Below are 27,438 nucleotides of genomic sequence, written 5' to 3'. Positions count from 1 at the left end.
AAAAAAAAAATCAGACTTGTTGCTCAGGTGATTACAATAAACAATGATGCTAGGGGAGGAACTGCATGGTGGAAAGAAAACTTACAGCATGTTCAAGGCCATGGGTTCAATCCCCAGATTGAAGAACATCTTCACCGAGGCACAGGATGTCAAGGATCTGGATTTCCAGACAGGATACCCTGAGAAAAGCTGTTAGGACTATGTAGTCTTCCAGCTGGGAATTTCATTTCTTTCACTTTTTGTTTGTTTGAGACAGGGTTTCCGGAAGTCCTGGAACTCACTCTGTAGACCAGGCTAGCCTCAAACTCAGAGATCTGCCTGCTTCCACTTCCCAAGTGCTGGGATCAAAGGACTATGCTACTACATCAGGTGCCAACTTAAACATGACAAAACCCCAAACTCAAAAGAGGTTTATTACTAATAGGAGAGAGCTGGCTGTCATCTAGGCACACATTTTTGTAACCCCAACACTTCTGAAGTGGACTCGTAAAGACCAGAGCTTTAAATTCATCTTAAGCTAGAGTTAAAGGTCAGGCTGCGTTAATTTTAAAAGCCTAAGGGGTTATGGCACAACAACAGTGGTACATATCTATATCCTTAGTGCTGGAAAGGCTGAGGCAGGAGGATCCGAGTTTAAAACCAGGTTGTGCCTTATATCAAGATTCTTTTTTGTCTCAAGTTTAAAATGGGGATGAAGAAGATAGTCGATCTCTGAGTTTCAGGCTAGCATGGTCTACATAGGCAGTTCCAGGACACCCAGAACTATATGGTGAAACTTTCAAACAAAACAAAAAATAACAAAACCACAAAAAAGCCGGGCAGTGGTGGAGCATGTGTTCAATTCCAGCACTCCGGAGGCGGAGACATAACTGCTATGAATGTGTGGATAGCTAAGGCTACACCATAAAAAATAAATGAGTACTGGGTGTAATGGTGCATGCCTTCAATTCCACAACTTGGAAAACAGAGGTAGGAAGACCTCTGTGAGTTTAAATCCACCCTGGTCTATATAGCTCTCTGTGTGTATAGGTCTATATGAGTTCTATGACAACCAGGACTACATGGTAAGGCCCTGTCTTGGAAGAGAGAGAAAGAGAGAGAGAGAGAGAGAGAGAAGGAAAGAAAGAAAGATCCCCAACAAATATCATACTGACTTTACATCTGCTATTATTATCTCTGTATATTCCAATCTAGGCTGGCCTGGAACTCAAGAGATCCCCCTGCCTCTGCCTCCTGAGTGCCACCACTGCCCTGCCTAAATTGACTTTTTAAAAGTACATATTTACATGTTTAAAGGACCATGAGAACTACCTTTTGGGACTGAGTTTGGAAGGCTGGTGTACCATTGACCAACTGCCACAAGTCCTTTACTCACTGGCGCCCAGCCTCAGCCTCAGGCTAGCTCTCATAGCAACATACAGGCTTGGGGCAGGGAAGGTCCATAAAGTGAGATTTTATTGCCAAATTTCAAGAAAGATGGATCATAAGCAGAAGACCTTGGATGCAGGGAGGTGGTCCTGTGCAGTCCCCACCCCACCCCACCAGCAGGGAACCAATGGCATTGACCATTAAGGCCCATTAGCCCCAGAACTACTTGCCCGACTAGTCATGTGACAGCAGACAGGCTCTAATTCCTGGAAGCAGGTGGCTTGGCAGAGGTACAGCACCCTTGCTACTGTACAGGATGATTGTCCCCAAGGGAAGATGACAGGGGATTGGGACTGGTCACCTGAGGACATTCTTGCTCTTGCACAGGAGATGGAGGGAAAGGCAGGCTGACATAGGAGCCCAAGGAATGTGGTTTGAAGCTGACAGGTGGGGGGGGGGGGTGAGGGCTCTCGAGCCAAGGCACTGCTGTCTACCTGCCCCTGCCCACTACCTGGCTAGAAAGGGGCAGTATAATAATGAAGGCATCAACCTGCACTGATTGGCAGATCTTGGTTGGCAAAACTGGCAGCTGGGAACAGGGTAAGTGGAAATGTCATCGTGTTGCTGTGACCCTCCCTTCTCTTCCAGTAAACAAAGTGCACATGCAGAATCCTCAAGGCAGATCCTATGTGACCTCTCCTTCCCCCAGCGAGCTTCCAGACTCAGTCCTGCGGGCTGCTGCAGTGTGCTGGAGACGCAAGGGCAGCTCCGAGAGCCAGAAGCGACAGGGAAGGGAGGAGGCAAAGGGAGGAGAGAAAACACTCCTCTCACTAAGTAAGGGAGGGGCAGCCCACCAGGGGCCTGATAGGTGGATTGTAGTCACAGACTCCAGCATGTGAAGGAAAGGGGAGGATGTCAGAGCTGCTCCAGCTGAGGAAGACCCACAGAGACTCAGATAAATCCCATCTGGGAGGCACAGAAGGCTGGGGTGGGGGCGGGGCCTCTAGAGGTTGATTAATGATGATTTCATACAAGTTTTTCAGATGTTAACACAGACCACTCTAGGGTTCTCATCTTTAGGAATATGCAAGGCTGGACAGAAGCTGGCCCAGGAGCTGGGACTGTACCAGGAAGCCTGGGTTCTCTTTAGATCTGAGCATCCAATCACAGCTCTCCAAAGGGGTAGAGATGCTGCGGAGAAGACCCTCAGTTTGCAGAGAGGGCAACCAACAGAGTAAATAGCTCCTTCACCCAGACCCTTACCCTACTTCAGGCTGCAGCTAAAGGCCACATTTCACTCAGCTGATAGATGTCACATTTCACTACAGCCTGGACCCAAGGCCCCTACACCTACCTATAGATAAGTGGGTGTGTTTGGTGGGAATCTGCCTGAAGACCAAAGATGGGAGCCTCAGGCAGCTGAGCTGTGCTCTACCCGGAAGTCAGGAATGTAAACTGTTGGGGGTGAGAATAGAGATGGTGCCATCCTGGAAACTCCAAGCATGGTGCCAAAGCCCTGGGGCAGTCTTCACCAACCACACAGACCACAGGACTCCGCATCCCAAGCCCAGAACTTAGACAAGAGGCCAGAACAGGGAGCCAGACAGGTAGCCCCAGGCCAGAGTGGAGTAGAAAGGACATCGGGAGCCTCAAGTCCCGGCCAGACTTGATGTACCCAGTGGTGCGTCTACAGCCTGAGCTGTAGCTCATTTCTTAGCAAAGTTGGGTAGTGACAGATGCGGGTCCTTGGGCAGTAGGTGAGTTTGTGCCTGGGCCTTGACAGGCCTAGGGTGCACTTCTCCTGTAGAGGGTCACCAGCTCCTTCCGTTTCTGCACTAGCCCAGGGGTGTCTTGGTTCAGCTCTCCCAGATCCCTCATTTCCTGCAGGACCTGGGTGGCCTGCCTTAGTTGCTCTACGGCTTGGCTGAGCAAGGACTCGGCACACACCGGTGGCGGTTCGCTGCCCAGCACCTGGTTCAACAATTTCTCTGTCTGTTTTGAAGCCACCTTGACTTCCAGCTGGGCCCGATACAACTTTTCCTTGGGCAGTCGTGGATGCTGAGGGCTGTCTCTGAGTAGGTCCCCAAGGGAAGAGGAGCGAGGATGAAACTGGGATGGCAAGTCCCAGCGGGGCGGTGCCGGGGATGCTGCCGCATCCTCTGGGGCAGGTCCAGGGATGCCGGTGGCCTGTATGGCAGACTCAGGATCATCCTCCACGCCATTCACAGACACCTGTGTTGGGTCTGGGGAAGCGGCCTCAGGGGCCTCAGAACTCTGGGATGGACCAGAAGCATCCACCCCGCTCATACAGGCCTTCATCTTCTCTGACAGGATCTTGGGAGGGGGTGCAGGGGGCTTTTTGCTCTCCCTGGGGGCAGCCTCTGGAGTCTCCGAAGGGGACAACTGTGCACTCTCGGGAGCAGGAGGCTCCTCTGGGCTGGGGTTCTCCCAGCTCACCTTCAGTTTCTCAGACAAGGTGCTGTTGGGGAGCCTCTTAAAGTCACTGTCCTCCTTCGCTGGGGTCTCTGCATCCTCTTGGTTCTCAGGATCGGCCTCAGAGCTTGCTGAGTCAGGGGTTAGGGCTCTCTCTCCTGCAGACGTCGTCTCCTTGCTGTCCTCAGCTCCAGAGGCCTCTGGTACTGGGGAAGGCTTGACGGGAGGCATGAGAGCCCGAGGTGGCTCCTGGGGCTGGTCTTCACTGATATCACTGAGAGGAGCAAACACTGGTGGTCCACTGTCGGGGACATCGAGGTCCAGCCGTGAGAGCCCATCAGAAGCTGCACTGGCTACCTGGGGTGGGGTAGTATCCAGATGTCATCTTGGATGGCCACTGGGTCAATTATAGGTTCCCCCATATTGCTACTTCACCTACTGCTTGCCTAAAGACTCTGACCCGCCTTTCCCCTTGACTTTGCCTGATTCTTGGATCTTCCTCACAGTATGGGGACCTTCCCAGGGAGCCTCAGATGGTTATGGGGACGGGGTGGGTGGAGTCCTGGCTGGGACCTTCACACCCTTTTATGTTCACCCAACATCTAGAACAGTTACTGAGGCAGGTCCCTCCCCTAACTCCCCACAGAGTGTCTCTTTTCCAAGGCTGGTCTTCAACCTACCCCACCTCCTCCACCCGGAGAACCCTTTCTCAGTTATCTCTCTGGAACTCCTCTCTCAGCTGACAGATAAGAACAGGCTGTCTAATATCAAGAACAAACCTTCAAACCACCCAGTGTTCTTCCTGTCAATGGTTCCTACTTAGGGGGTCCCTGAGGCTCTATACCCCGTGACAACCGTGATTTGAAAATATGCTGCAAGTGTGACCGCCCACTCTTTACCCCTTGTCCCCCTCATACCTTCTCCCACACTGCCTGCATGCATGAAGCCCTGTGAGGCCTTTCGCTTCCTACTGTGCATCACCATCCAGTTCTCTTCCCTGTCAACCGCTGGCAGAGTCTGGGACCCCCTCTTCCTTCATTTCAACCCAAATCCACCTTACTAAGATCTTGGGTTGATCCCTGAAACATTTCTTCAAACACATCCCTAACCCTGCATCGTAGGCGCCATAATTTCTCCTACTTCTTCCCAGCCTAATCCACACACCACTTGAGCCCCTCGCACACCTAAGCTCTTATTATGCCTGGTGCCTCGGCTCACACCAATTCCCCCAGCAAGAGTCCCTCTCACTCCCACTTGTCGGCTGAAACCGGCGCTGTTGGGTTTTAAGCTAGTGTCAGCTTAAGACCCAGTTACTCCGCCATGGTCCCTCGTGCCCTGGACTTGTTCTACTACCAAACTAATGACAGCTAACTAGGAGGAACAGGACCATTTGCCTGTTGGAAGCTGATCTCTAAGTCACAGGCACTACCCTCCCAAGCCTGTTTCTCTGCTGTTCAAGGTGCCCGTGTGAACCACCTTTTTCATTTGTAGAAAAAGGGCCTAGACATCTTTATTGTCCTTCCTCTACACATCCCACTTAGCAAGCCTCAACTCCAGGCTAGCCCCGAATGTTGATGGCCACCCTTAGGGCCTGGAATACCAGGCTTAGCTGACTTCCCATTACTAAGGCAGAAGGAAGGCCTTACCTCCTTTAAATGAATTCTTGTTGGTGGCCGTCGACGCTGGCCCCCACGCACCCGGTTCCGTGTCACATGCTCTAGGGCACAGGTCTTATCTACTTTTACCTGGGAAGGAGGTAGAAGCAGGTGAGTCCCTGCCAGATCTAGGAAGAGTAGGAAACACCCACTGTGCCCAGGCAGACTCCGAGTCAAGGTCGGCCCCTCACATTCAGCAGGGTCAGCACCCCCCTCCACGTTCCTCTGTACTGGGACCTCTCCTCCCTGTTTATACTGTCATAGGTGCTCCCTGTTCTGTCTGCACTGTCATGGGTACTCCTCTGTTCTGTCTGCACTGTCACAGGTGCTCCCTCTGCTCTCTGTCTATACTGTTATAGGTGCTCCCTCTGTTCTCTCTCTCCCTGCCCACTATCATGGGTGCTCCCTCTGTTCTGTCTGCACTGTCACAGGTGCTCCCTCTATTCTGTCTACACTGTCATAGGTGTTCCCTCTGTTCTCTGTCTACACTGTTATAGGTGCTCCCTCTGTTCTCTCTCTCTCTCCCTGCCCACTATCATGGGTACTCCCTCTATTCTGTCTACACTGTTATAGGTGCTCCCTCTGTTCTCTGTCTACACTGTTATAGGTGCTCCCTCTGTTCTCTGTCTACACTGTCATAGGTGCTCCTTCTACTGGGTATGAAGTGTCCTTGTCCTCCACAGCTATTCTCTTCAGCTCAGCCCTCCTGCCCAAACATGAGCAGCCCTGAGGCTGTTTGGGGCTCAGCTGGAGCAGTGGAGCAGGAGGAGATGCCAGACCGTGATCCTCTGGTACCTAGTGTACATTAGGTCTTGCCCTGGCCTCTCTTACTCTCCCAAGGCCATGCCCAGGCCAGGAAAGGGCAGGGCCGCTGTGGCTGGGCCTGACTCTGTGGAGGATAGCATCTGTTCATAGTCAGGAAAGGTGGTCTCAACACATGGGAGAGCTGGTCTTTGAACTCTGGAACTGCCTGTCCCTGTGATCCGCTGAGGAGCAGAAGAACCAGCCAAAACTGCCTCTGAGGCCATGGCTTCTGTGGCCTTTCTAGCATCCGTGACGTGGAGCACCATTTCTTCTTCCACATAGGAACTTTTCCCATAAGGTGAAAGTCTGACCATGATTCAGTGACTTGGGTGAGCACAGGACTCACAGGCTCTGCTCAATTCTCATCTCCTGTCATCCAAGTTGTCCTTAAAATACACTGTAACCCAAACAGCTATGGACACGTGATGTCTAAGGCAGATCCTTCCTAGAAGACCCTAGCCCCACAGGATAACCTACCCACTCACTCTAAGCCTCACTTTTTTTTGGGGGGGGGGGTTGGTTTTTTGGATTTGATTTTTTCAAGACAGGGTTTCTCTGTATAGCCCTGGCGGCTGTCCTGGAACTCACTCTGTAGACCAGGCTGTAAGCCTTACCTTTTAAGTCAGTGTTTCCATAGTTACCACTACAGCACAGGAGCCTTAGGGATGGAAGGTCATTGCAGACAGTCAGGGAAACCCTGAATGGCTCAGGCTTTGTAAAGCCAAGTGAAGAAGGAGCTCACGGGCTGGATAGTGGTGGCCCACGCCTTTAACCCCAGCACTCAGGGGGCAGAAGCAGGTGGATCTCTGAGTACAAGGCTAGCCTGGTCTACAGAGTGAGTTCCAGGACTGTCAGGGCTACACAGAGAAACCCTGTCTCAAAAAATAAAAAAATTAAAAAGGCCCTCATGGGCACTAAGCTCATCCCCAGCTGGAAGTTTGCCACACTACCGCTGTTTACCCACTGAGGCTGTTCTGGAAGGGTAGACAGTGTGGCCAGGGATGGTCTATGTGCTTTCTGCTCCCCTTCAGTGTGGGTGACCGAGCCCGAGCCCCTGCGCAGAGGCTCTACCACAGTTCCGCTCCCAGCCCATGTGCTTTTTAATTTAAAACAAATTACTTAAAGGATGGGAATGTGGCTCAGCTGGGACAGTGCTTGTCTAGCAGGCAGGAAGTCCTGCTTCAATCTATAGCACCTCATAAAACCAGGCTTGGCGGCGCAGGCTTGTAATTCTAGCATTTGTGAAATGGATGGAGGCAGGAGAGTTAGAAGTTCAAGGTCATCTTTCACTACATAGTGAAATCCAGGCCAGTGAGATCCAAGCCAGAATGTACAAGATGGCCTTCTTTCTGTCTTAGCTTTTCAGGGGCTACATAGTGAGGCCATCTCAAAACAAAACAAAACAACAAAAAACCCCAAAACCAACCAACCAACCAACCAAACAAACAAACTTCACTTCATTTACTCATGCCTCGGTTTCACTGGTAGAAACCAGACACTAGCACCCACTTTGAAGGTCGTTCAGGAGATTAAATGAAGTATGTCCCTATGTTTGGATCGATGACAGAACTGAGGGGTAGTTTGGAGAGAGGTGGGTACAGTCTTCTCCTCGACTGCTGGGTCAGAAACGAAGGACCATCCAGAGGACCACACCCCATACCTCATCAAAAGCCTTGTTCTTGCCTCGGCTGATCCCTTCGTTGAGAGCTTTGATCCAGGATTCCTTTTCTTCCCCACTGGGGGCCTGGAATTTGATGTCACTGACCTGTGAGAGACAGGCAGGGAGGATGGCAGATATTTTTAGAACTCACATTTGGGGTCTTTAGGAAGCATCCCAACCCAGATTCCAAAGTGTAGCTAAATGCCCCAGAGCATTCTGGCATTGGGCTGTAAGTGGGGAGGGTGCACATCAAGAGAGGGCCCTCCAGCCTGCAGCTTCCAGAGGCTTGGAGGGAACCAGCCTTGCCCTGTAGAAAGGGTCCTGGTATGGTTCTGCTTCATAAGACTCTGTCTCAGGCTAAGATAAATAAATAAAATCACGTGTAATAGACACAAGAAGCCAGCGACTGACTACCCCTGTCCCCCACATGGCACCTGGAAAAGCCAAAACCAGAGCCAGAAGGTAGAGTGGGGACTGCCCAGGGCCCAAAGAGGAAAAATGGGAGCCAGAATTTAATGGATTCGGGTTGAGCTTTATACGTTTTTAAGACTTCCGAAGAAGGGTGGTGGAGATGGACCACCTGAAGAGTGAATGTAATGCCTCTGAACTATTTGCTCAAAATAGTGAACAAAATATTAGTCAGGAATAGTGGTGCATGTCTTTAATCCCAGCACTCAAAAGGCAGACACAGAGGCAGGCAGATCTCTAAATTTGAAGCTACTCTGGTCTACATAGAGTTCCAGGCCGGCCAAGGGCTGTGGCTGCATAGTGAGACGCAGTTTTGTTTTGTTTTAGTCTGTGTGTTTGATCGTAGATAGTTCTTTTTTTTTCTTATATATGTACACATACATGGCATGTGTACTACACGCTTACATGGGTGTTGGAGTATGTGTGTGTGTGTTTGAATGTGTGTGTGTGTGAGTGTGAGTGTGTGTGTCTAAGGTTGGCGTGAGGCCTGAGATCCTGAGTCTTCCCTGTTCACTCTCTGCCTTAGGTACTAACTGGCTTGCTCTAGGGTCCATGTCTCTGCCTCCCGCGCAGTGGGATCACAGGCAGAGCATCACACCACCTGCTTTTCACAGGGTTATTGGGGATCTGAATTCTTGTACGTACCTAGAAAGCACTTTACTACTGGGCCATATCTCCAGGAAAAAAGGGTTTTCAAAAGATTTCTCTAGGGCTGGGGATGGATGTAGCTTAGTTATTGGTGGAGAGCTTGCAGAGCAAGCACCACGCCCCGCCCTCAACCCCCAGCACACAGCACACAGACCAGGTGATACTGTGCATGCCTGTAGTCCCAGCCATTAGGAGGTAGAGACAGAGGCAGGAGAATCAGAATTTGAGGCCAGCTTGTAAGTATTAGAGTGTCTTAAAAGATAAAAAATAAAGTACCTAAAAAACTAAATCTGGGGCTGACCATAGCGCATAGTAACCCAGTCTTCACCTGCACAGTCTTACTTTTCTGATCTGTAAAAATGGGATAACATGTTTTACTATGGAGCAATTAAACATGATCAAAACTAAGGCACACAGTAGGTGTTCAATAGCTAGTGAGTGAATGAGACGATACATGAATGAACTGGCCCTAGATTCCTTCCCTCACCCTGTTCCTGGGCCACTGCCTACTCTCTGACCTCAAGACGCCCTAGTTCTGTTGGTGTGGCCAGCTTGCCCATCCCCCACCTTGGTATTAGATAGCGCCTCCTGCCACTCCGCCAGTCAGTTATGTAATACCATAGTACAGTGCACTTGGCCTGGCCCCCTTAGCATCCTCATTACATAACTTCCTTCTGGCAACACTACCTCCTCCTCATACAGGACCCCAGGTCGCCCTCCATGCCAGCGGCAGCCAAAAGCTCATTTGCATGACCAGGCTAAATTAGATCCTGGCAGCGGACCGGCAGTTAAGTCAAAACCCCTAGGGCACCTTGGCAACCTCCTCTTGGCCTAACCTTCAGGGGTGCAGGGGCTCAGGGAGAGACCGAACTACATACTGGGGGGGGGGGGCTACAAAGGCCACTCAAGCCTGTGATGTGCTAGGTGGCTAGGCCAGCCCTGTGACCCCTGAAGCCACACCTGTTAGGGGTTCTGAGTCAGTGGGGCCGCCTCCTTGGTACAGACTGGCATTTCAGAGCTGAGAAACACACAGGGAACTTCAGTAGCTGCAGGACTGGACAGGGACGCCTCAGGTGCTGAGTTCTCTCTTCATAACTGTGGCCTCAGAGGGCTGGGAAGAGAACTGCTAGACTCGGTTTCCCCTTCTCTACTGGCCAGGTATTGGCTTCCTGGGAGAGATATGGCCTCAGGAAAAACCTACTGAACTAACCAATGGGTTCACCAGGATGCGAGAACACAAGTTTGTGGGGATCCAGTTCTACTACACACTAGAACACAAGTGTGTGTGGATCCAGTTCTAGTCTGTGTAATCCTTCCTCAATGAGCTCGACAGTCACAGGGATGAATCCACAGGAACAATCAGAATGAACACCAAGAAGCTATGCCTGGTGGGCTCAGGCCTCAGCTCCTTGCCACAAGCCCTCTGAAGAAGCTCTAAGAACATAGGCTTCACAGGAGAGTCCATGGTAATAAGAATGGCTGCAGACCAGGCAGCCAAGGCCTGGGAAGGGGGGAAGGGCAGAGAGGCAGAGAGGAAAGGGGGGAGGGGAAGAGGAGGCCGGAAAGAGGAAAGGGCCAAGCTGGCTGAGACCAGCAGGGCAGCAGGGCCCAGCAGTGGCCACCCTGCTTCCTGGCAGTCACCGTCTGTGACCTCATGGACAGGGGCGTGGGGATATAGCAGCAGGGGGGAGTGGGGCACACAAGACACTGGAGTCTTTGTTTATTTGATTAGAGAGAAAAAAAGGCAGCCTCAGGACCAGACAGCCAGGGTCACATGACCTCCTGGCCAGCTAGAGGCCACAAGGAAGTTGGGGAACACCCAAGGCGATGGGAAAAGCAGGCACAGGCAGAGGATTTGCAGGGCCTCTGGGGAGCCCCACCAAGTGTGGTACGATGAGGGTCAACGGCCCTTGAGCAGAAGCCTGGTTGTAGCTTTCGTCTCTGTGGCCATCACCACTGGCTCCAGCCCATGTTTCCAGTCACCCAGAACCAATCTCAACTCTTGGAAGGGCTAAAGGGTGTGTGTGTGGGGTGGAGGGGAGGCTGTTACCACAGAAGCTGAGAGGGCAGCTGTATAAACAGGCTTCTCTGAAGGGGCTGTCCGACCCAAGCTGGGCGACCCACCTAGCACATGACTAGCTGATTCTCAGAGCTGACAAAGTAGGCGACATGGTAAAGGACAAAGCAACGTCGCCTGTCATCCCACATCACAGAAGACATACACACAGTGACCCTGACAGGCCAAGCAGTATCTGTACACAGGACAGTGTACATGCATGGCATACAAAGGCTGACCTTTATGTTCCACGTACTCTGCACCTCTTAAACACAGATGCAAACTTTGTACCTGCTCAGAGGGGCAACAGGTCTCTAGGATAAGGAAAGGCTTACAGGGCCTGACAGACAGACCATTCATTCTCTTGTCCTCAAAGTTCCCTGTGCCACAGATATCAGATGAACCTGAGCCCAGCCTTGTGCTCCTGTCTTGGGGACATATACATTTGGGTAGCACAGACTAAGGATTAAAGGACTGTAATCTCTTCCAGCATCCAGAACCGCAGTGACCACTGAAGACTTGGCTCCTAACTTTAAAACTGGGAGAGAGACAGCATGGTTCCAGTAGGCCCAGCCCAGGCCAGCTTCCCTCACCCAGCTTCACTATATAGACTCCCCGTGATGTGGAGAGGTTCAGGCAAAGTGTGGCAGGAGCCGGTACTGTGTACTTTGACCAGGATCACATCTGAACTCCTTGACATCCATGAAACTGCACATGTCAACACCCAGCTGACAGACTTCCTCCAGGGAAAAGTGGTACAAGGGCTGGAGAGGTGCTCCGTGGAAAAGAGCCCTTGGCTGTTCTTGCAGAGGACCCGGGTTTGATTCCCAGCACCCACAGGGTAGCTTACCACCAATCTGCAACTCTAGCTCCAGGGGATTTGGCCTCTGCAGGCACCAGGCATGCTTGTGGTATACAGGCAAACACTCATACACATAAAATAAGAATAAACTAAAAACTGTAAGTGGGCACACCTGCACCCAAAGGACAGAGTCTCTGGCAAGCAAGGAAACCACACAGGGAGGAGAGCCAGGCAAGGGGCCTCCCTGCTCTGGGCCCAAGAGAAGCCCAGAGGGAAGGATGGAGGGGAGGCCAGACTCAGTCAGGGGCCTGAGGAGGTAGAGGCCTCATTCACAGCTGTCCTCCATCCAAGCCCAGCCTGCATTTTCCCCACAGATCCCGGCTTCCAGGGAGGCAGCTTTCAGAATCGTATCTACCTTGTTCCCTGGCGATCGCAGCAGGATAAAGCGGTGTTTCCGCTTGAGGACAGTGCGGAGGTCCTGGCACTTCTCATAGCTCCCGAGTTCCACCGTCTCTACACATTTCTGCTCATCCTGGAAGAAGAGATACAAAAGAAGTGGGCTGGTGAGGGCCAGCTCCGCAGGGAACCGCAACCACTGAATATGCATTCCAGACTCTGACCCTACTCAGCAAGAACACTGCATCACCAAGAGGTGGTATTCAGACCCCGGCAAGGAAATGGTGTCAGCTTGGGCTGGCTGCAGGTATCCACGAAGTTTACCGTCCTGGTAAGAAAGAGGATACCAAATGGGGGTGGGTTTGGGCCTAAGGGTTGGATCCAGTGCCTGGGACCAGATCCAGAAACAGAGGCTAGGAAGACTTAGAAAAGGATGCCTGAGGGTCTGTGCAGGGTCAGTGGCCAGGCAGAGATCTGTGGACAAGGCAGCCTAGAAGAATACAGGATGCTACAGACATGATAAGACGAGCTTTCCATGAAGAGTATGAACCGGACACGTGTGGGCTCACATGTCCCACCTTCAGCCCGGTGAGCCTGAGCTGGCTCCCTCACTTGATACCTCCTCTTCTTGACTGCTGGCTGGGTAGAGGGGCCCCTCAGCTGAGGCTGAAGGCCATGCACAGCAGAGAGGACCAGAGCATAAGGGCATCCCCCTGCTCAGCTTGTCTCTCTAGTTCTCTCACTGTGTAGGCTCAGGGCCACACAGTGTCTGGTCCCTACCACTAGCCAGTTGTCAGGTAGTCGACTCCTCCCAGATCGAAACATTCCATCCTGCAGGGAGGAAAATAACAACAAACCAGCTTCAGGAACTCCCTGGAACTGACCAGATTCAGGTTTAACCTAACTGGGGACACCTAGAGAGGACGCTCTTCAACCTGCTGAGCTGCCTAGTGGCTGTGTGGTGTGCTCCAGGTCCCAGCCTTCTGAGCTGGTACCCATGCTGGGGTGGCCTGGGTAATGCAGCTATCTTTGAGTCATTTCTGCTTCTGTAAACAACCTCTCACCCATATTCTTGTAACCCCAATAAAACTCAACCAAGCTGGACTTTGTTGGTATCCGTACTTTGGTCTGCCATGGGTCCCCTATCTGGGGTGAGTACATGAGTGTGGTTTGTCTCCCCAGAAAATCTTCTGTCACACAACTCCAGGCTGCCTTCTAAACTTCCTGCCTGCCAGCCCTGACTCTAGAAGGTTTGGGGCGTAGGACACCTCTCAGCAAGCTGCCTGGAATAAGCTCTCTACCTTAATAGTGGTCAACTGGTTCCTCTTCTGGAGGTGACCCAGTTGGTACAACTTCCTGGGAAGCAGAATGTGTGTGTGTGGGGGGGGGGTGGTGTATGTAGCCATAGATGACCTGGAATTTGCTATGTAGCCCAGGCTGGCTCCCTAAGCAGTGGGACTGAAAGAGTGTGCCACCACACAGGGCTGACTGATGCCTTCTTAATTGGTGGCTCTGTGCCAAAGGCCCTCCCAGTGTAGGATCTGGTGCCCCTGATGTTCCTTACCATTTACCATAAGGTCATGGAAATGTCTACAAAAGGATCTGCTGGTGCATTAGTGCTACCTGATAACCTGCTAGAAATGCAACTTTATGAACACCAATCATAAACTTGGGGAGCATGGACTTTGACAGTGTGCTTTTTCTTCAAGTCAGTGTTTCTCCGTGTAGCCATGGCTGCCTTGGGACTTGGTCTGTAGGCCAGATGAACCTTGAACTCACAGATCTACCTGCCTCTGCTTCCCAGAGTGCTGTGGGCAATTTGCATTTTTTAACTATTACTCCAGGTGACCCTGGTGTAAGTAAACCCCTGAGTACCATTAGTTTATGCCAGACAGACTCAATCCCAGCAGCCTCGAGACCTTTAAGAACATCCAAACCTGTTAAAGACACCAAACACTTTGGCCAAAGGACAGAGAATCATGGAACTGAGCATGAGGCTGCCCCCCCCAGCCGGCCAGTTTTCACAGCACTGGAAGGTACAGCCAGGCAAGATGTGATCATTGGTGTAACAGTGTCACGGCTGTTAGGGGTATAAGCAACTTCTTTCTGACTGAATTTGAAGCCTGTTCTACAGAAGAGAATTCATATCTGGTATTATAAACCTGTCAGGGTCTGGAGAGATGGCTCAGCTGTTAAGAACAATTGTTGCTCTTGCAGAGAACCTGGGTTCAGTTCCCAGCATCTATATGGTGGCTCATAACAATCCATAATTCCAGTTCCAGGAGATTTGATGACTTCTGAACTCCACAGACACCAGGCGCAAACATACATGTAGGGGAACAGTCATGCACATAAGATAATTCATGCACAATTTTTGTTCTGTTTTGGCTTTTGGTTTTTGAGATAGGGTCTCTCTGTGTGTAGCCAATGGCTGGCTTGGAACTCAGACCAAGGCTGAGTCTCAAACTCAGAGATCCCCCTGCCTCTGCCTCTCTCAAGTGATAAAACTGAAGATGTGCACCACCATACCCAGTATGTTGTGTGTGTGTGTGTGTGTGTGTGTGTGTGTGTATTTGTGTCCGACTACATTTAACTAGGGTTGCTTACATGGGCAAAGTAAGGTGTTATTTACTTAAGCAAGAATATATTAACAACAGTCACACCACCCAGGAATATGAATTCTCCTTGCCCAGCCACCATTGACAGGCCTAGCTCCTCAGGGTTGGGTGGGGCCTCATGATCCTCTACCCCATCCATGATAGACTGTTGGTGGGCCTAGCAGGCATCGCTGTTGTGAGTCTATGGTTGCAACGGTCATCTCATGGCCAGAAGAAGTGTTTCACAGCACCCCTTCATCCTCTGCCACTCTCATGACGTTCTCTGATCCTTAAAGGGATTGATATCTATGTCCTGTGTCGGGTTGAGCACTCAAACTTACTTATTCTCAACACTTTGATCAGTTTTGACTCTGCATTGACATTTGACACTGTAAACAGAAATTCCCCGGGCTGGAGAGATGGCTCATCAGTTAAGAGCACTGACTGCTCTTCCAGAGGTCCTGAGTTCAATTCCCAGCAACCACATGGTAGCTCACAACCATCTGTAATGAAGATCCGATGCCCTCTTCTGGTGTGTCTGAAGACAGTGACAATGTACTCACATACATGAAATAATTAAACTTTAAAGAAAAAGAAAAAAGAAATTGAAAAAGTGATTCCCTGACCAAAGCTGAGAGCAACACTAAGCTATGGTCATAAGCATATATCTCTAAGGCAGTTTGACAACATGTTCACTTAGCAAAACAATTGTGGTAAATTCTCAATTAGGACCTGACTTCCCAAGCATGGTCTTTGACAAGGTTTTATTGTTGTTGTTGCTATTGTTATTGTTTTTTAAGATTTGTTTTGCTGGGCAGTGGTGGTGCATGCCTTTAGTGTCAGCATTTGTGAGGTAGGGGTAGGTGAATCTCTTGAGTTTAAGGCCAGCCTGGTCTACATAGTGAGTTCCAGAACAGCTAGAGCTACACAGTGAGACACTGTCTCATAACAAAAACATACAAACTCCAAAAAAAAAAAAAAACCCAAACAAATTCCAAATAAATGGAAGTAAATGAAGACCCTTTGTTGTTGTTTTGGGACAGAGTGCCCGTGTAGTCTTGGCTGTCCTGGAACTGATTCTGTAGACCAGGCTGGCCTCAAACTTATAGAGATCTGCCTGCTGAGTGCTGGGATTAAAGATGTACACCACCACTTCCTGGCTAAATGAAGGACTTCTTAGGAAGAAAGAGTTCAACGGGAGCTGGAGGGAGATATACAGATAATTGGGGAAGCGGGGTATGATTGAAGTAAAATTGTGTTTGTGTGTGTGTGTGTGTGTGTGTGTGTGTGTGTGTGTGTGTGTGTGTTTAAATACATAAGGGCTGCAGATAATGGCTCAGCGGTTCAGAGCACTGGCTGCTCTTCCAGAGGACCTGAGTTCAATTCCCAGCATCTACATTGTGGCTCACAACCATCTGTGATGGGATCTGACACCCTCTTCTGGTGTGTCTGAAGACAGCTACAGTGTACTTATATAAATAAAATAAATAAATCTTTTTTAAAAAAGAACTAAAAAGGAAAGCAGGGAGCCAGCAAGATGGCTTAGTAGGTAGATGTGCTAAGTGCCCAGCTTGATGACCTGAGCTCAGTGCCCAGGACCCACACAGTGGAAGAAGAGAGCTGACCCCCTCAATTTGTCCTCCAACTGCCACAATAACAGTATGGAACATGTCCCTCCATCGCACAAGTAAATAAGCTCCCTGCTATCTGCCATGAGCCCCTAAATCTTGGTGCTCTTGTGTCTTACCCACTGCTGGGGGCAAGCACCACCAGGTACAAATACAATGTTAGATGCAGGAATGCTGAGCCCTGGCACAAGAGAGCACAGAGTCCTGCCCATCTCATGCCTGGTCGGTTCTGCGCTATTCTCAGTGCGTATGTCTCCTTTAGGCTCCCTGGGTGGCACTCTACAGGAAGCAGGTCTCAAGAGAGGACTACAGGGACTGGCGCTACAACTCTGGTGCTCAGAACACTCGCTTAGAATATACAAAGTTCTGGGTTCAATCCTCAACACCACGAAAACCAGGCATGGTGGCCATCTTAAGGCTGACAGTTTGAGAGTCACTTCTCTCCTTCTTACCATGTGGGTCCTGAGGACTGAATCCAGGCCATCAGGCTTGGCAGCTATCTTGGTTTATCATGTGATAAACACTGTGACCCAACTTGGGGGGAAAAGGGTTGGTTTCATCTTACAGCTTGAAGTCCATCATTCAGGGACATCCGGGCAGGAACAAGAAGCTGGACCTAGGAGCTGATGGAGGAACACTGCTCCCTGGCTTGCTCTCCACAATCTACTCTGCTTTTCCATAGCACCAGGGGCCACCAGCCGGGAGAGTGGCACCACCCACTGAGGGATGACCCACCCTGTCAATAAGCAAGCAAGCAAACGAACCACAGGCTTGCCCATAGGCTAGTCTGGTGGTGGCTCTTTCTCAACTGAGGTTCCTTCTTCCAAAATGACTCTAGCCTCTGTCAAGTTGACAATAACAACTTGCCAACATAGTGTCGCACACTTAGAATCCCAGCACTTGGGGGGGGGGGGAGTGGTGAGGAGGCAAGAGAATTAGAAACTCAAGGACATCCTTAGCTAGTACGAGGCCAACTCCAGCTACACAAACCCTGCCTTTAAAATAAAAATGAACATAGGACCAGTCTGCTAGAACGGTGGCCAGCCTAGAGTGAGACCTCCAGTCTCCCTGGGCTTCTGGGAGAGGCCACAGCAGCAGCACCACCCATCGCCAGGCTTCCCAGTGGACCAGCCGAGGGCTCTCTCTTAGGAACACACTCAGTCCATCTTTACCACCCAGCTCCCCAAGGCTGCCTGGCTTGGGACAACTCAACACTCCAACTGCTGAATCATCCAGGGCCTTCTGCAGTTCAGGGGAAAGGATAAAGGGGGAGGCACTGGGCGGGGGCAGCATTCTTTGGAACATCAGCCTCTGACAACAGAGAAACAGCCAAGAGCCGTCTGCACTCGCCTAGCTCCTCACATCAGGAAGAGGAATTGAACCAATAAGCAACTCCTCAGTTCCTCTCCGGGCCAAGCTCCCGTCCCTGGGTGCTAGGTTCTGGGAACAGTTAACTTTTTAATATGATTTTTTTTTTAAAGTGTGATTTGGATTTTTCATGTTTAGGGAATGTGAAACCCTCCCTGCTTCCCAGCTGTGGCCAGATGTGGAGAGGCAGCCTAGGACATGGATGGCAGTGTCTGGTGGGCTGACAGCTGAGAGCCAGTCATTCAACCCCTACAGCAGCTGGCACTGGAAAAGCCCTATCTTTCTCTCACACACATACACACACATACACACTTTTTTTTCCTAATAAAAATATCCCTTAGCTGCCGCCTTCCCAGCTGTGGCACATACTAATTTGGTAAGTACAGAACATCTGGGTGGCTGACTGCACATTGTCATTCCTTGCTGTTCTTCCACAGCATCTCCATCCTGACTCCTGGGGACTTACCCAGGACAGTCGAAGTGCTTTTCAAAGGCAACTCGGTTTATAGGCTTTCTTGGCCCAAGGCACTTGGGAATTTGCCAAGATGCCTTAATGGGGGCTGAGAGAGGTTGATAAGCAAGATGCAAGCCTTACATCTTCATGGATTTCATCTGCCAAAGGCATGCAGTATTGCCACCTTCTCGGTGGGTAGGCCCTCTGGTAGCCTGAACCCCAGCACCAAGAGGAAAAGCCACCTTCCCTTCAAGGCTTCATATAAGGGCATTTCTGATGCTTCCTTAACTAACAGCTGTAGCTTTTTAAAATTTTTTTAATTTTTTTTTTGAGACAAGGTCTTACACTGTAGTCAAGACTGGCCTCAAACTCCAAGTAATGCTCCTGTCTCAGCCTTCTGAGTGTTGGGATTATAGGTATAAAGCTAGCAATCTTACTGTTCCTAGTTGTCCAAATGCTAAGCCTGTTGAAAGTGGGAAGGGGCCGAGGGTCTAAGTGGGAAGGTGTGGGGATTGTGGGAGGCATGAGGAGAGCAGAAGTGTCTGTCATCTCGGGCTGGGGCGATGGTGCTGTGAGGAAAAGCACTTGCTGCACAGCCTGACACGCTGAGCCCCAGAACTCACATAGAAAGCGGAATACATGGTCATGTGTCTGTAATCCAAGCATTTCTACTGTACGATGGGGAGCAGAGACAGGAGACCCCCAGAAGGCACATGATCCAGCCAGCCTCGAGTACACAGAGAGACAGCCTGCCTCAAACAAGGTAGAGGGTGAGGACTGATACCCAGGACTGTTTGCCAACCTCCACTCATGCACTTGTCACATAGGAGCACTCACTCACAGATAGACTCTTACACACACGTGTTGTGCACATACACATGTATATAAACAGGCAAGTGTTTAACAAGTGTCAGCTCAGTGTGAGAGGAGGGAAAAGCTGAAGGCACCCTGGCAATTCCAAAGTCCGATATCCTCCTGCCTCTGCAAGTGCTGCGATTAAAGGTGAGCACTACCACTCCCATCATGTAATTAACATTTAAGGTTTTTTTCAACCAAAAGTAAAACTTGAGGTTTACTTGCGGGTGTCTCATGGTGGAAAGAGTACTGGGCTTGGCTCTAGACCGAGTCCTCCATTCCCTGTGAGACGGTGAAGTCAGCATCACTGTCCCTACCCCCACCCCACCCTCCCACCCCGCCCTCACCATCCTTTCATTAAAATGTAACTAACATAGGCCCCATCATGGTAGTGTGTGCCTTCAGTTTTGGCACTCAGGAAGCAGAAGCAGGTGGGTCTCTGGGAGGCCAGCCTGGGCTACATAGGGGGTTCCAAGCCAGGTCGGAATGAATAGGGAGACCTTGTTTCAAAATTAAATAAATAGATAATAAATAAATAAGTAATAAAGATAGATAGATAGATAGATAGACAGATAGATAGATAGATAGATAGATGATAGATAGGCAGGCAGGCAGGCAGGCAGATAGAATAAATAATTAGGGTCTAGATAGATGGCTCAGCAGTTAAGAGCATTTGCTAGTCTTGCGAAGGAGCCGTTTGGTTTCCAGCACCCATATATATCACAAGCACCTGTAATTTCAGTTCCAGGGAATCTGAGGCCCTCTTTTGGCCTCTGTCAGTACTATATACACAGTGCATACATACATATATGCAAATGTTCATACACATAAAATAAAAATAAAGTTTCAAAAAAGTATGGAGGTTAGGGGCAGACAGATTTCTGAGTTCCAGGCCAGCCTGGTCTACAGAGTGAGTTCCAGGACAGCCAGGGCTACAAAGAGAAACCCTGTCTTGAAAAAACAAAACAACAACAACAACAAAAGAGTATGGCAGTTAAGGAGGGTTAATTGGTATTTTTAGTGCCAATGCTGACTGAAACACCTTCAGTTTTCTCAAATACTTCTTCCATGAAACCTTGGCCCAAACCAGGAAGTTCCCGCATACAGGTAGGTAGCTGAGGAGATTCAAATACTGTATGCATGGATGGCACAGAACCCTTACCCAGGAACCCTCACTTTTCCCCTAGAAGTATCATCCCCATACTACACATAGAGACCGGAGGAGATGAGACACTTGTCCAGGGTGGCACAGCATGTCAGTGAAGTGGGGGCCAGCGTGGTGGTGCACGCCTTTAATCCCAGCATTCAGGAGACAGAGGCAAGCAGGTTTCTATGAATTTGTGGCCAGTCAGCCTAGTCTACAGAGCAAGGTCCAGGTAAGCCAAGGCTACCATAGTTTAAACCAAACAAACAAGGAGCCAAAGGAACAAACAAAACTAAAAGTGGATGAGTCTTCCAGCCACCGTCTTAGCGGCTCCTGCTGGCCTGGCCCGCCTGTCTCGCTTTGCCACTGCTGCCAGGGCCAAGCAAGTCCTCACCTCGTTCTCGTAGACCAGCAGCTGGGCTTGGCAGAGAAGCAAGTAGCGGTCTTTCCATAAACCCAGAAGCCCCCCACTGCTCTTCTTGATCCAGCCAGCCTTGTCTGCAGTCCGTGCTCCACGAGGCTTCTCGCTCCCCTCCTTACTCTGTAAGACAGGGCCAGAACACATCATGAGGGCTGTGGCCATGACACTATAGGGTCCACACATCACATAGGGAATGCAGCTAGTGTACCATCCTACATTTGGTTTCCCAGGAACCCTCAAAGCAGATCTCTATATATAAACAGCAATAGTAGCAACCACCTTCTTATACTGAGCTGCTGCATTGTATGTCACTCACAGGTCCACTTAACTTTTACAATTGCTATCCAAGATGGAGACACCTGTAGCCACAAGCCACAGTAAACTGAAACGCAGAAAAAGGGTGACTTACTAGAGTCACACTGTTAGAGAGACAGAATCAAAATTTAAAGCAGGTTTCTCTGAACCCATTTCCTTCCCACTCCTGTGCCCTTTGGTGTTTATTAAACTGGTTAACAAATGTATTGAGCCCATATAATGTCACATGTCACAGGAGAACAAAAGCAGCACAGCCTACTCTCACATTGGGGAAGACAGAGCAGCTAAACAAATAAATACCCAGAAACTCATACTTTACTGCAAAGCCTATGAAGGCACAGATGCAGTACCTCATCCAGAAATGGTCCTCGGAACCCACATGGTGGACAAAAATAACCAACTCTCATAGCCTATCTTCTGATGTCCATATACACACATATGTACATGCATACACACTCTAGTGCACACACATGCATGTAAGTGCAATGAAAAAATTAAGAAAAGGCCACAAGCAGGCACTGGTATATAAGAGGACACTGGGAACCTAGTCTGTGGTTCGGTGGCCAAGAAAGACCTCCCAGAACAGAGGATGTTTAGGCGAGGCCTGTGAGGATGGGAGCATCAGGAAGGCTATAAGGCAACTGGACTCTCTACCCTCCCACACCCAACCCAAGACTTTCCCTGAAAACCCAATCCAGCTCCCTCTCTTGAAGCAGGGACTCCTGAGATCTCATCCCCATGTCGTGGGGTGCCTACTTCCTCTGATGAGTGCCTGGAGAACTGTTTCTTGATCTCAGGCTGGTATAGGAATGAGTTTAGACCATTCTGCACAAGGAGGGCACGCTGCAGCCTCTGGGCCTGTCACTCACATCTCATGCCCCATCCACGACCTGTCAGATGGCTGGGTACACACTTGTCTACATGCCTAGCGGATGGAGTCAGATTCACCTGAGTACTCAGCACTTAACCCTCCTCTCTAATACCTAATGAGAGCTGAGGACATAACGTAAAAAGGAAATTTTAAATATGCCCTATTTGCTAACCACGGTGCTGAAGGTACTGGGGAACTGAGAATGACGGAGGGTGGTGGAGAAAGGATCAAGACAGCATCAGAATTTAGAGGACACGAGAAGGAAATCAACACTGACTAATTTCAGCTACGTTATAATTTACATAGAGCTCCAAAAAGGGGCCCCAGTGAAGAGGCACGCCTCTCCCCAGAGATACCCTGTGGCCACAGATGTCTTTGGAAGGACAAGCCCAGGCAGATATAAGTGTGGTGATCTGTCAGGAGCTGGGCAGGGCCTGGCTTTTCTGTCACGGCAGCGAGGATCCAGATCGCTTCTCTCTGTGGCCTTTCCATCTCCCGGAACACATACTGCTTCCCCGGGACCACAGGCTTTGGAGCCCAAGTTACATGGCCCAGAGGCAAATAACATCAGCTCTCTCTATGTCTCAGTTTGTTCACTGGGAAATGGAGATGCTAACAGTTCCTGTAAGAAATAGGAATCCATTTCTTTTCTGCCTTTTGACTAAGATCAAGTATTTATAGGACTCCCTGAGGATGAGGGGTTTTGTTGTGAGCTACCTGGCACACAGTCAAGGGCTTGACACACACTTGTTACTAAATGAAGATAAGGCACATGAACAGTTCCTAGGATACCTTGAGCTTAGTAATTGGCAGCTGTCGCTCCTGTTACTGTTGTCCCTGCCGACCACTGCCCACCCCCCCTTTGAGTCTCAGGGACCTCCTCTCCTGCTCTTATGATTCTCAATTTAGATGGAGAGCTGCTGAGCTGCCGGCCTCAGACCTCCAAGAATGCAGCATGTCTCTCCTGGTCTTCTCTCTAACTTGTGGATAGCAGGAGAAATGGGGAAGTAGGCTGGTTCCAAATGATCTTCCTGGATGGAGGAATGAGGAAGTGAGGATGCAGGACAGTCACAGCTACCCCACCAGAGGAAGAGGGAAGAACTTCAGGGCTCTTTGACAAGAACATGGAAGATCCCTCATTTAATCATATACCCAATTGCCTCTCCCTAGCTGATAGGAATGTGCTAGGGTCTCAGAGGCTGTGGGATGCCAAGGAACCTAAGTCTGTCACAGGGTCCAGGACTAGAAGGAGAAAACTATGGAACAGGAACCCCTATGCCCCCATACTGCACACACAAACACTTCCATCAGCAATACCAGCACTGCTGGCCACCTCTAAGTCCTGAGCTCTCAGAGTCTTCTGAACAAAGCTGCTGTTAACATTTCCCACCTCTGAGCACCAAGTTCTTGTTCTGATGCCAGGGTGTCCAACCCACCAGCCCACAATTTAAAAGGACCTCACATCCCCCTGATCTCCCCCACCTGTCACTTCCAGTGCCTGACACATACAGCTTCACATCATCTGGAGCCTCTAGGAGCCGAGGCTGGGACTTAGGCCCTGATTGCTGTCACCTTCAAACACCAGTGCCCAGCAAACACCAAGCCTAAATCAGTTAGGGAAGCTAGACTAAGGTCTGTAAGGGTGGGTGGGACCGGGAAGGGACTGAGCAGGAGGGCATTTTGGGATAGCGGAGGGGACAGCTGAGGCGTTACAGATGGTGTGAAGCAAAGTCTAGCCATCCTATGGGAGGCCTGGCTGAACACCAGGGTCCTGGAACTTGCCCCTAGGCTCCACCCCACTCAATCCCTGCCCCTAAAACCTCCTCCCATCAGGGGGCTGGCTACACCCCAGTAAGTTTTAACAAGGCACCCCTCCCCTTGGCAGGGTTCACAGGGAAGGTTTTGTCTTGCTCAGCCCAGTTTCTCCCGCTCCTCTCTTACTGACCAGCTGACCACTGTTTCCCTCCCAGTCATCCTCAGCAGGCCTTCCTTAGCCTACTTCAGGGCAAGCAGTTCCTGAAGTACCCAGTGGCATCGGCCTGCTTACCTAGGACTGACACCAGACTGTCTCATGGCTATTCTTTTAAAAAACAAGGGGAAAAGAGACAGGTCACACTGACCTTGTGCAGAAAATGATTGGATGAAAAGCTACAGCTGGGCGGTGGTGGTGCACGCCTGTAATCCCAGCACTCTGGGAGGCAGAGGCAGGCGGATTTCTGAGTTCGAGGCCAGCCTGGTCTACAGAGTGAGTTCCAAGACAGCCAGGGATATACAGAGAAATCGTCACTCGAAAAAAACCAAAAAAAAAAAAAAAAAGAAAAGAAAAGAAAAGAAAAGAAAGAAAGAAAGAAAGAAAGAAAGAAAGAAAGAAAGAAAGAAAGAAAGAAAAGCTACAACAGAGTTACAACTGACAAAAACCAACAGAAGAAGCCAACTCTCTGAGTTCAAGGCCAATCTGGTCTACATAGGGAGTACTAGGCCACCAGCCAGGACTATATATAAGACTTTGTCTCAAATTTAAAAAGTACACAGCCAGGTGATGGTGCACCCCTTTAATCCCAGCACTTGGGAGGCAGAGGCAGGCAGATTTCTGAGTTCGAGGCCAGCCTGGTCTACAGAGTTCCAGGACAGCCAGGGATACTCAGAGAAAACCTGTCTCGAAAAAACCAAAAATAAAATAAAATAAAATAAATAAAAATAAAAATAAAAAGTACACAGAGAGGAAATAATTTAGGCCCTGGCTCAAAGGATCTTCCAGGCTAATAAAGACAGACAGCCTGTCTGTGAGAAGCTTCAGGAGGGTTAGGTGGGTATCTCCTGGTTGAGGGGACTCTTGAATCTGTTGGGAAATTCATGGCCCTTACCCTGAGGGATTCCCCCGTCCTAGCCTTCTGCTGGGACAAGGGCCTGGGGTTGGTGAAGAAGCAATTTAGGAAGGTAGGTGTCTGCGGAGAATTAAAGGCAAAAAGGTACCAGAGTCTTCCTATTCCCATGGTGCTGGGAGCTGGCTCAGAGTTAGAATCACTAGCTACTCTTCCAGAGGACCTGGGTTCAATTTCTGGCACCTACACACAGCAGCTCACCAACATGGTTAACTCCAGTTCCAGGCTATCTGATGCCCTCTTCTGGTCTCCGTAGGCAAGTGCTTCACAGACAAAACACCCATATATATACAATTAAAAGGGGGAAAAAAAGACTTCACGTTCTTTTTGTTTGTTTTTTGTTTTCCGAGACAGGTTTTTTCTGTGTATCCCTGCCTGTCCTGGAACTCACTCTGTAGTTCAGGCTGGCCTTGAACTCAGAAACCTGCCTGCCTCTGCCTCCCAAGTGCTGAGATTAAAGGTGTGTGCCACCACTGCCCGGCAAGACTTCACATTCTTAACCCCTTTACCACAGAAAGAAAAACCACAACAGTAAGAACAAGAACCTAGCCCAGTGTCATAAAACCAGAGCTGCCACAGGACCCTGCCATGCCTGTCTCAGTGAGGGTGAGGAGGGCAGTGGGCAGGTTAGGTTTCCAACCTTACTCCACAGACAGTAACAACACCTCCATTGGTATGTTTGGTTTTCAAAGCTTTTGAATACACATTATCAGATTTCTAGATTCCCCTTCTCATTTTATAACTGGGAAAATGAGGACCAGAAAACACAGATAGGCAGGTGCTCGAGCCCAAGTGAGCTCTTCACCAAGCCTCAGCCTGACAGGCACCAACCTCCTGTATCCTATACAGAGGCTGAGGGAGGCTGGCCCCGGGGTGGCTGGCATCCAGGAAGCGCAAAGCAGGAAGGCTGAAGACAATTATGTGAAAGGGAGATGAGGTAGCCTGAGGTCAAGGGCAGATAAGTGACCATAATTAAGAGGTGTTTTAGAGATGGATGGATACAGAGACACAGGTGAACACGTGAACTCCACAAGCAGGAAGCAACAAGAGTCAAGGGTACCAAAGGGAAGACGAGCACAGAGAGCCCCTCACTGTGTGGGTGAGACCTGGGAGTTTGAGGGAGGAAAGAACATGGACTACCCTTTAATGACCCAGATACTTCAGGAGTTTTTGATATCTGGGAGTCACAAAGTAACCGTATTAGAGATCAGGGACTAGAGGGAGAACAGGGCTGACTTTGCTGAGCCCAGGAAGCCCCGGCAGAACTTCCTTTAACTGGGGACCAGAGCAGATCAGGAGATGGAGTAATCCTGACCCACATCCTCTGGGAGCACGGGGAGGGAGGGGCGGTGGATAGAGAGCACAGCCACTGCAGGAGTGGAACTGAGGGCAGGCAGCCACCCCACCCGTAACAGCAAGAAAAGAAACCACAGCAAAACATAGCGGCCTGACTCTACCCCCTACCTGTACCTACTCTGAGTGCAGGGACCACAATTAGGACTAGGGGAGGAGGCTAGGCCCTATATTTTATAGAAGAGGAAACACAGGCTGAGAGGGGAAGTGACTTATCTACCACCCCACAGAACTCAGGGTCTAGCCTAGAGGGAACAGACAGCCTTGCAGTGGCTCCAGGAAATACGCAAGTGGGCACTGACAGGAACAGGGATGTCTGAGCTCACTGAAGGCTCCCCGGCTGGCCTGGGTGGCTCCAGGAGGGAAGGCTTCATCTTTCTTCCCCACCCTTCAAGGCATAAGAACGTCTTCTTTTTTCTCATGCAATAAATAACTGCTGTATACTGGATCCTTTGATGAGGATGCTCCCAGAATGTATGCAGAGGGCAGAAGAGGCTCAAGGGGCGTTGCTGATCCAGCCCTTGCTACTGGGAGACTCAGTTGACCTGACCCTTCAACTAACATCCTCAGATAGACACAGCTCAAGAGCACTGGGGACTCTGAGATATTTACACAAGGAAGACAAAAGCAATTTCTTCGTTCCTGCCATCAGCCTCCGTTACAGTCTCAGATTCCTTGAGACAGTGGCCCGGGACCTTGAAGAACTTCCCTCCCCTAACACACCCCTCAGAAGCAGACCTGGCTGAGGCAGGCAAAGAAAGCCAAGAAAGGATGTAACGGGATTCAAGCACAGCAACCCAGTCTACTTTCAGCAAGTCACCCAACTCTCCAGAGTCTCAGTCTCCCCATCAATCCAATGGGACTCATGACAGGCACTGTTTCCAGTTGGTGAGAAAAGCCCAAAACATAAACTAAGGATGCAGACCTCCACCCTGCCACTACCCCATCGGTCCAGGTTCTGCTTGAAGGAAGAGAAGGACTGTATAGAGGGAGAGACCCGTGAAAGTAGGGCGTGCAGGAACCAAGCCCAGCACTCTTGTCGTCCGTCTAGCCCAGCCCTCGCCCTCACCTCTTCCTCCATGGCGAGTTTGTGAGGTCCGGCGGCTTCGCCGCTTACTGCTGCCCGCGTTGCGCGGGCTCTGCTTGCTCCATCTACGCGCAGCCGGGCGGCGGCTTGCTGTCTTCTGTCCCGCCGGGCGCCCGGGGCCCAAGAAACTTCGGGGGGCGGGGCTGAAGCCGGGGAGGGGCTTCCGGGGGCTG

At 50.2% G+C, this 27,438-nt stretch overlaps 1 protein-coding gene across 1 annotated transcript; it reads right to left on the bottom strand.

Moving 5' to 3' along the window:
• Plekho2 (pleckstrin homology domain containing O2) lies at positions 1-27,392 on the bottom strand. Its single transcript, XM_052188004.1, has 6 exons — positions 27,248-27,392; positions 20,731-20,877; positions 12,310-12,426; positions 7,921-8,025; positions 5,448-5,546; positions 1-4,158 (listed from the first exon to the last, which is right to left on the bottom strand). Exons 1-6 carry the CDS (start codon positions 27,257-27,259, stop codon positions 3,154-3,156), a joined length of 1,485 nt encoding a protein of 494 aa, XP_052043964.1. The 5' UTR covers positions 27,260-27,392; the 3' UTR covers positions 1-3,153.
• Between the last annotated feature and the right edge of the window lie 46 nt (positions 27,393-27,438).

The sequence above is a fragment of the Apodemus sylvaticus genome, chromosome 7 (assembly GCF_947179515.1).
Source record: "Apodemus sylvaticus chromosome 7, mApoSyl1.1, whole genome shotgun sequence".
Classification (NCBI taxonomy): domain Eukaryota; kingdom Metazoa; phylum Chordata; class Mammalia; order Rodentia; family Muridae; genus Apodemus; species Apodemus sylvaticus.
Note: the sequence above shows the minus strand (reverse complement) of the source record. Positions and strands in the feature narration are given on the sequence as shown.

What these genes read in the sequence shown, in the direction of transcription:
- Plekho2 (XM_052188004.1), bottom strand. An exon ending in TGCTGGTCTACGAGAACGAG is followed by an intron (nt 12,427 to 20,730) that starts GTGAGGACTTGC and finishes CTCTTCTTCCAG; the next exon opens with GATGAGCAGAAATGTGTAGA. An exon ending in CAAGAATTCATTTAAAGGAG is followed by an intron (nt 4,159 to 5,447) that starts GTAAGGCCTTCC and finishes ACCCCACCCCAG; the next exon opens with GTAGCCAGTGCAGCTTCTGA.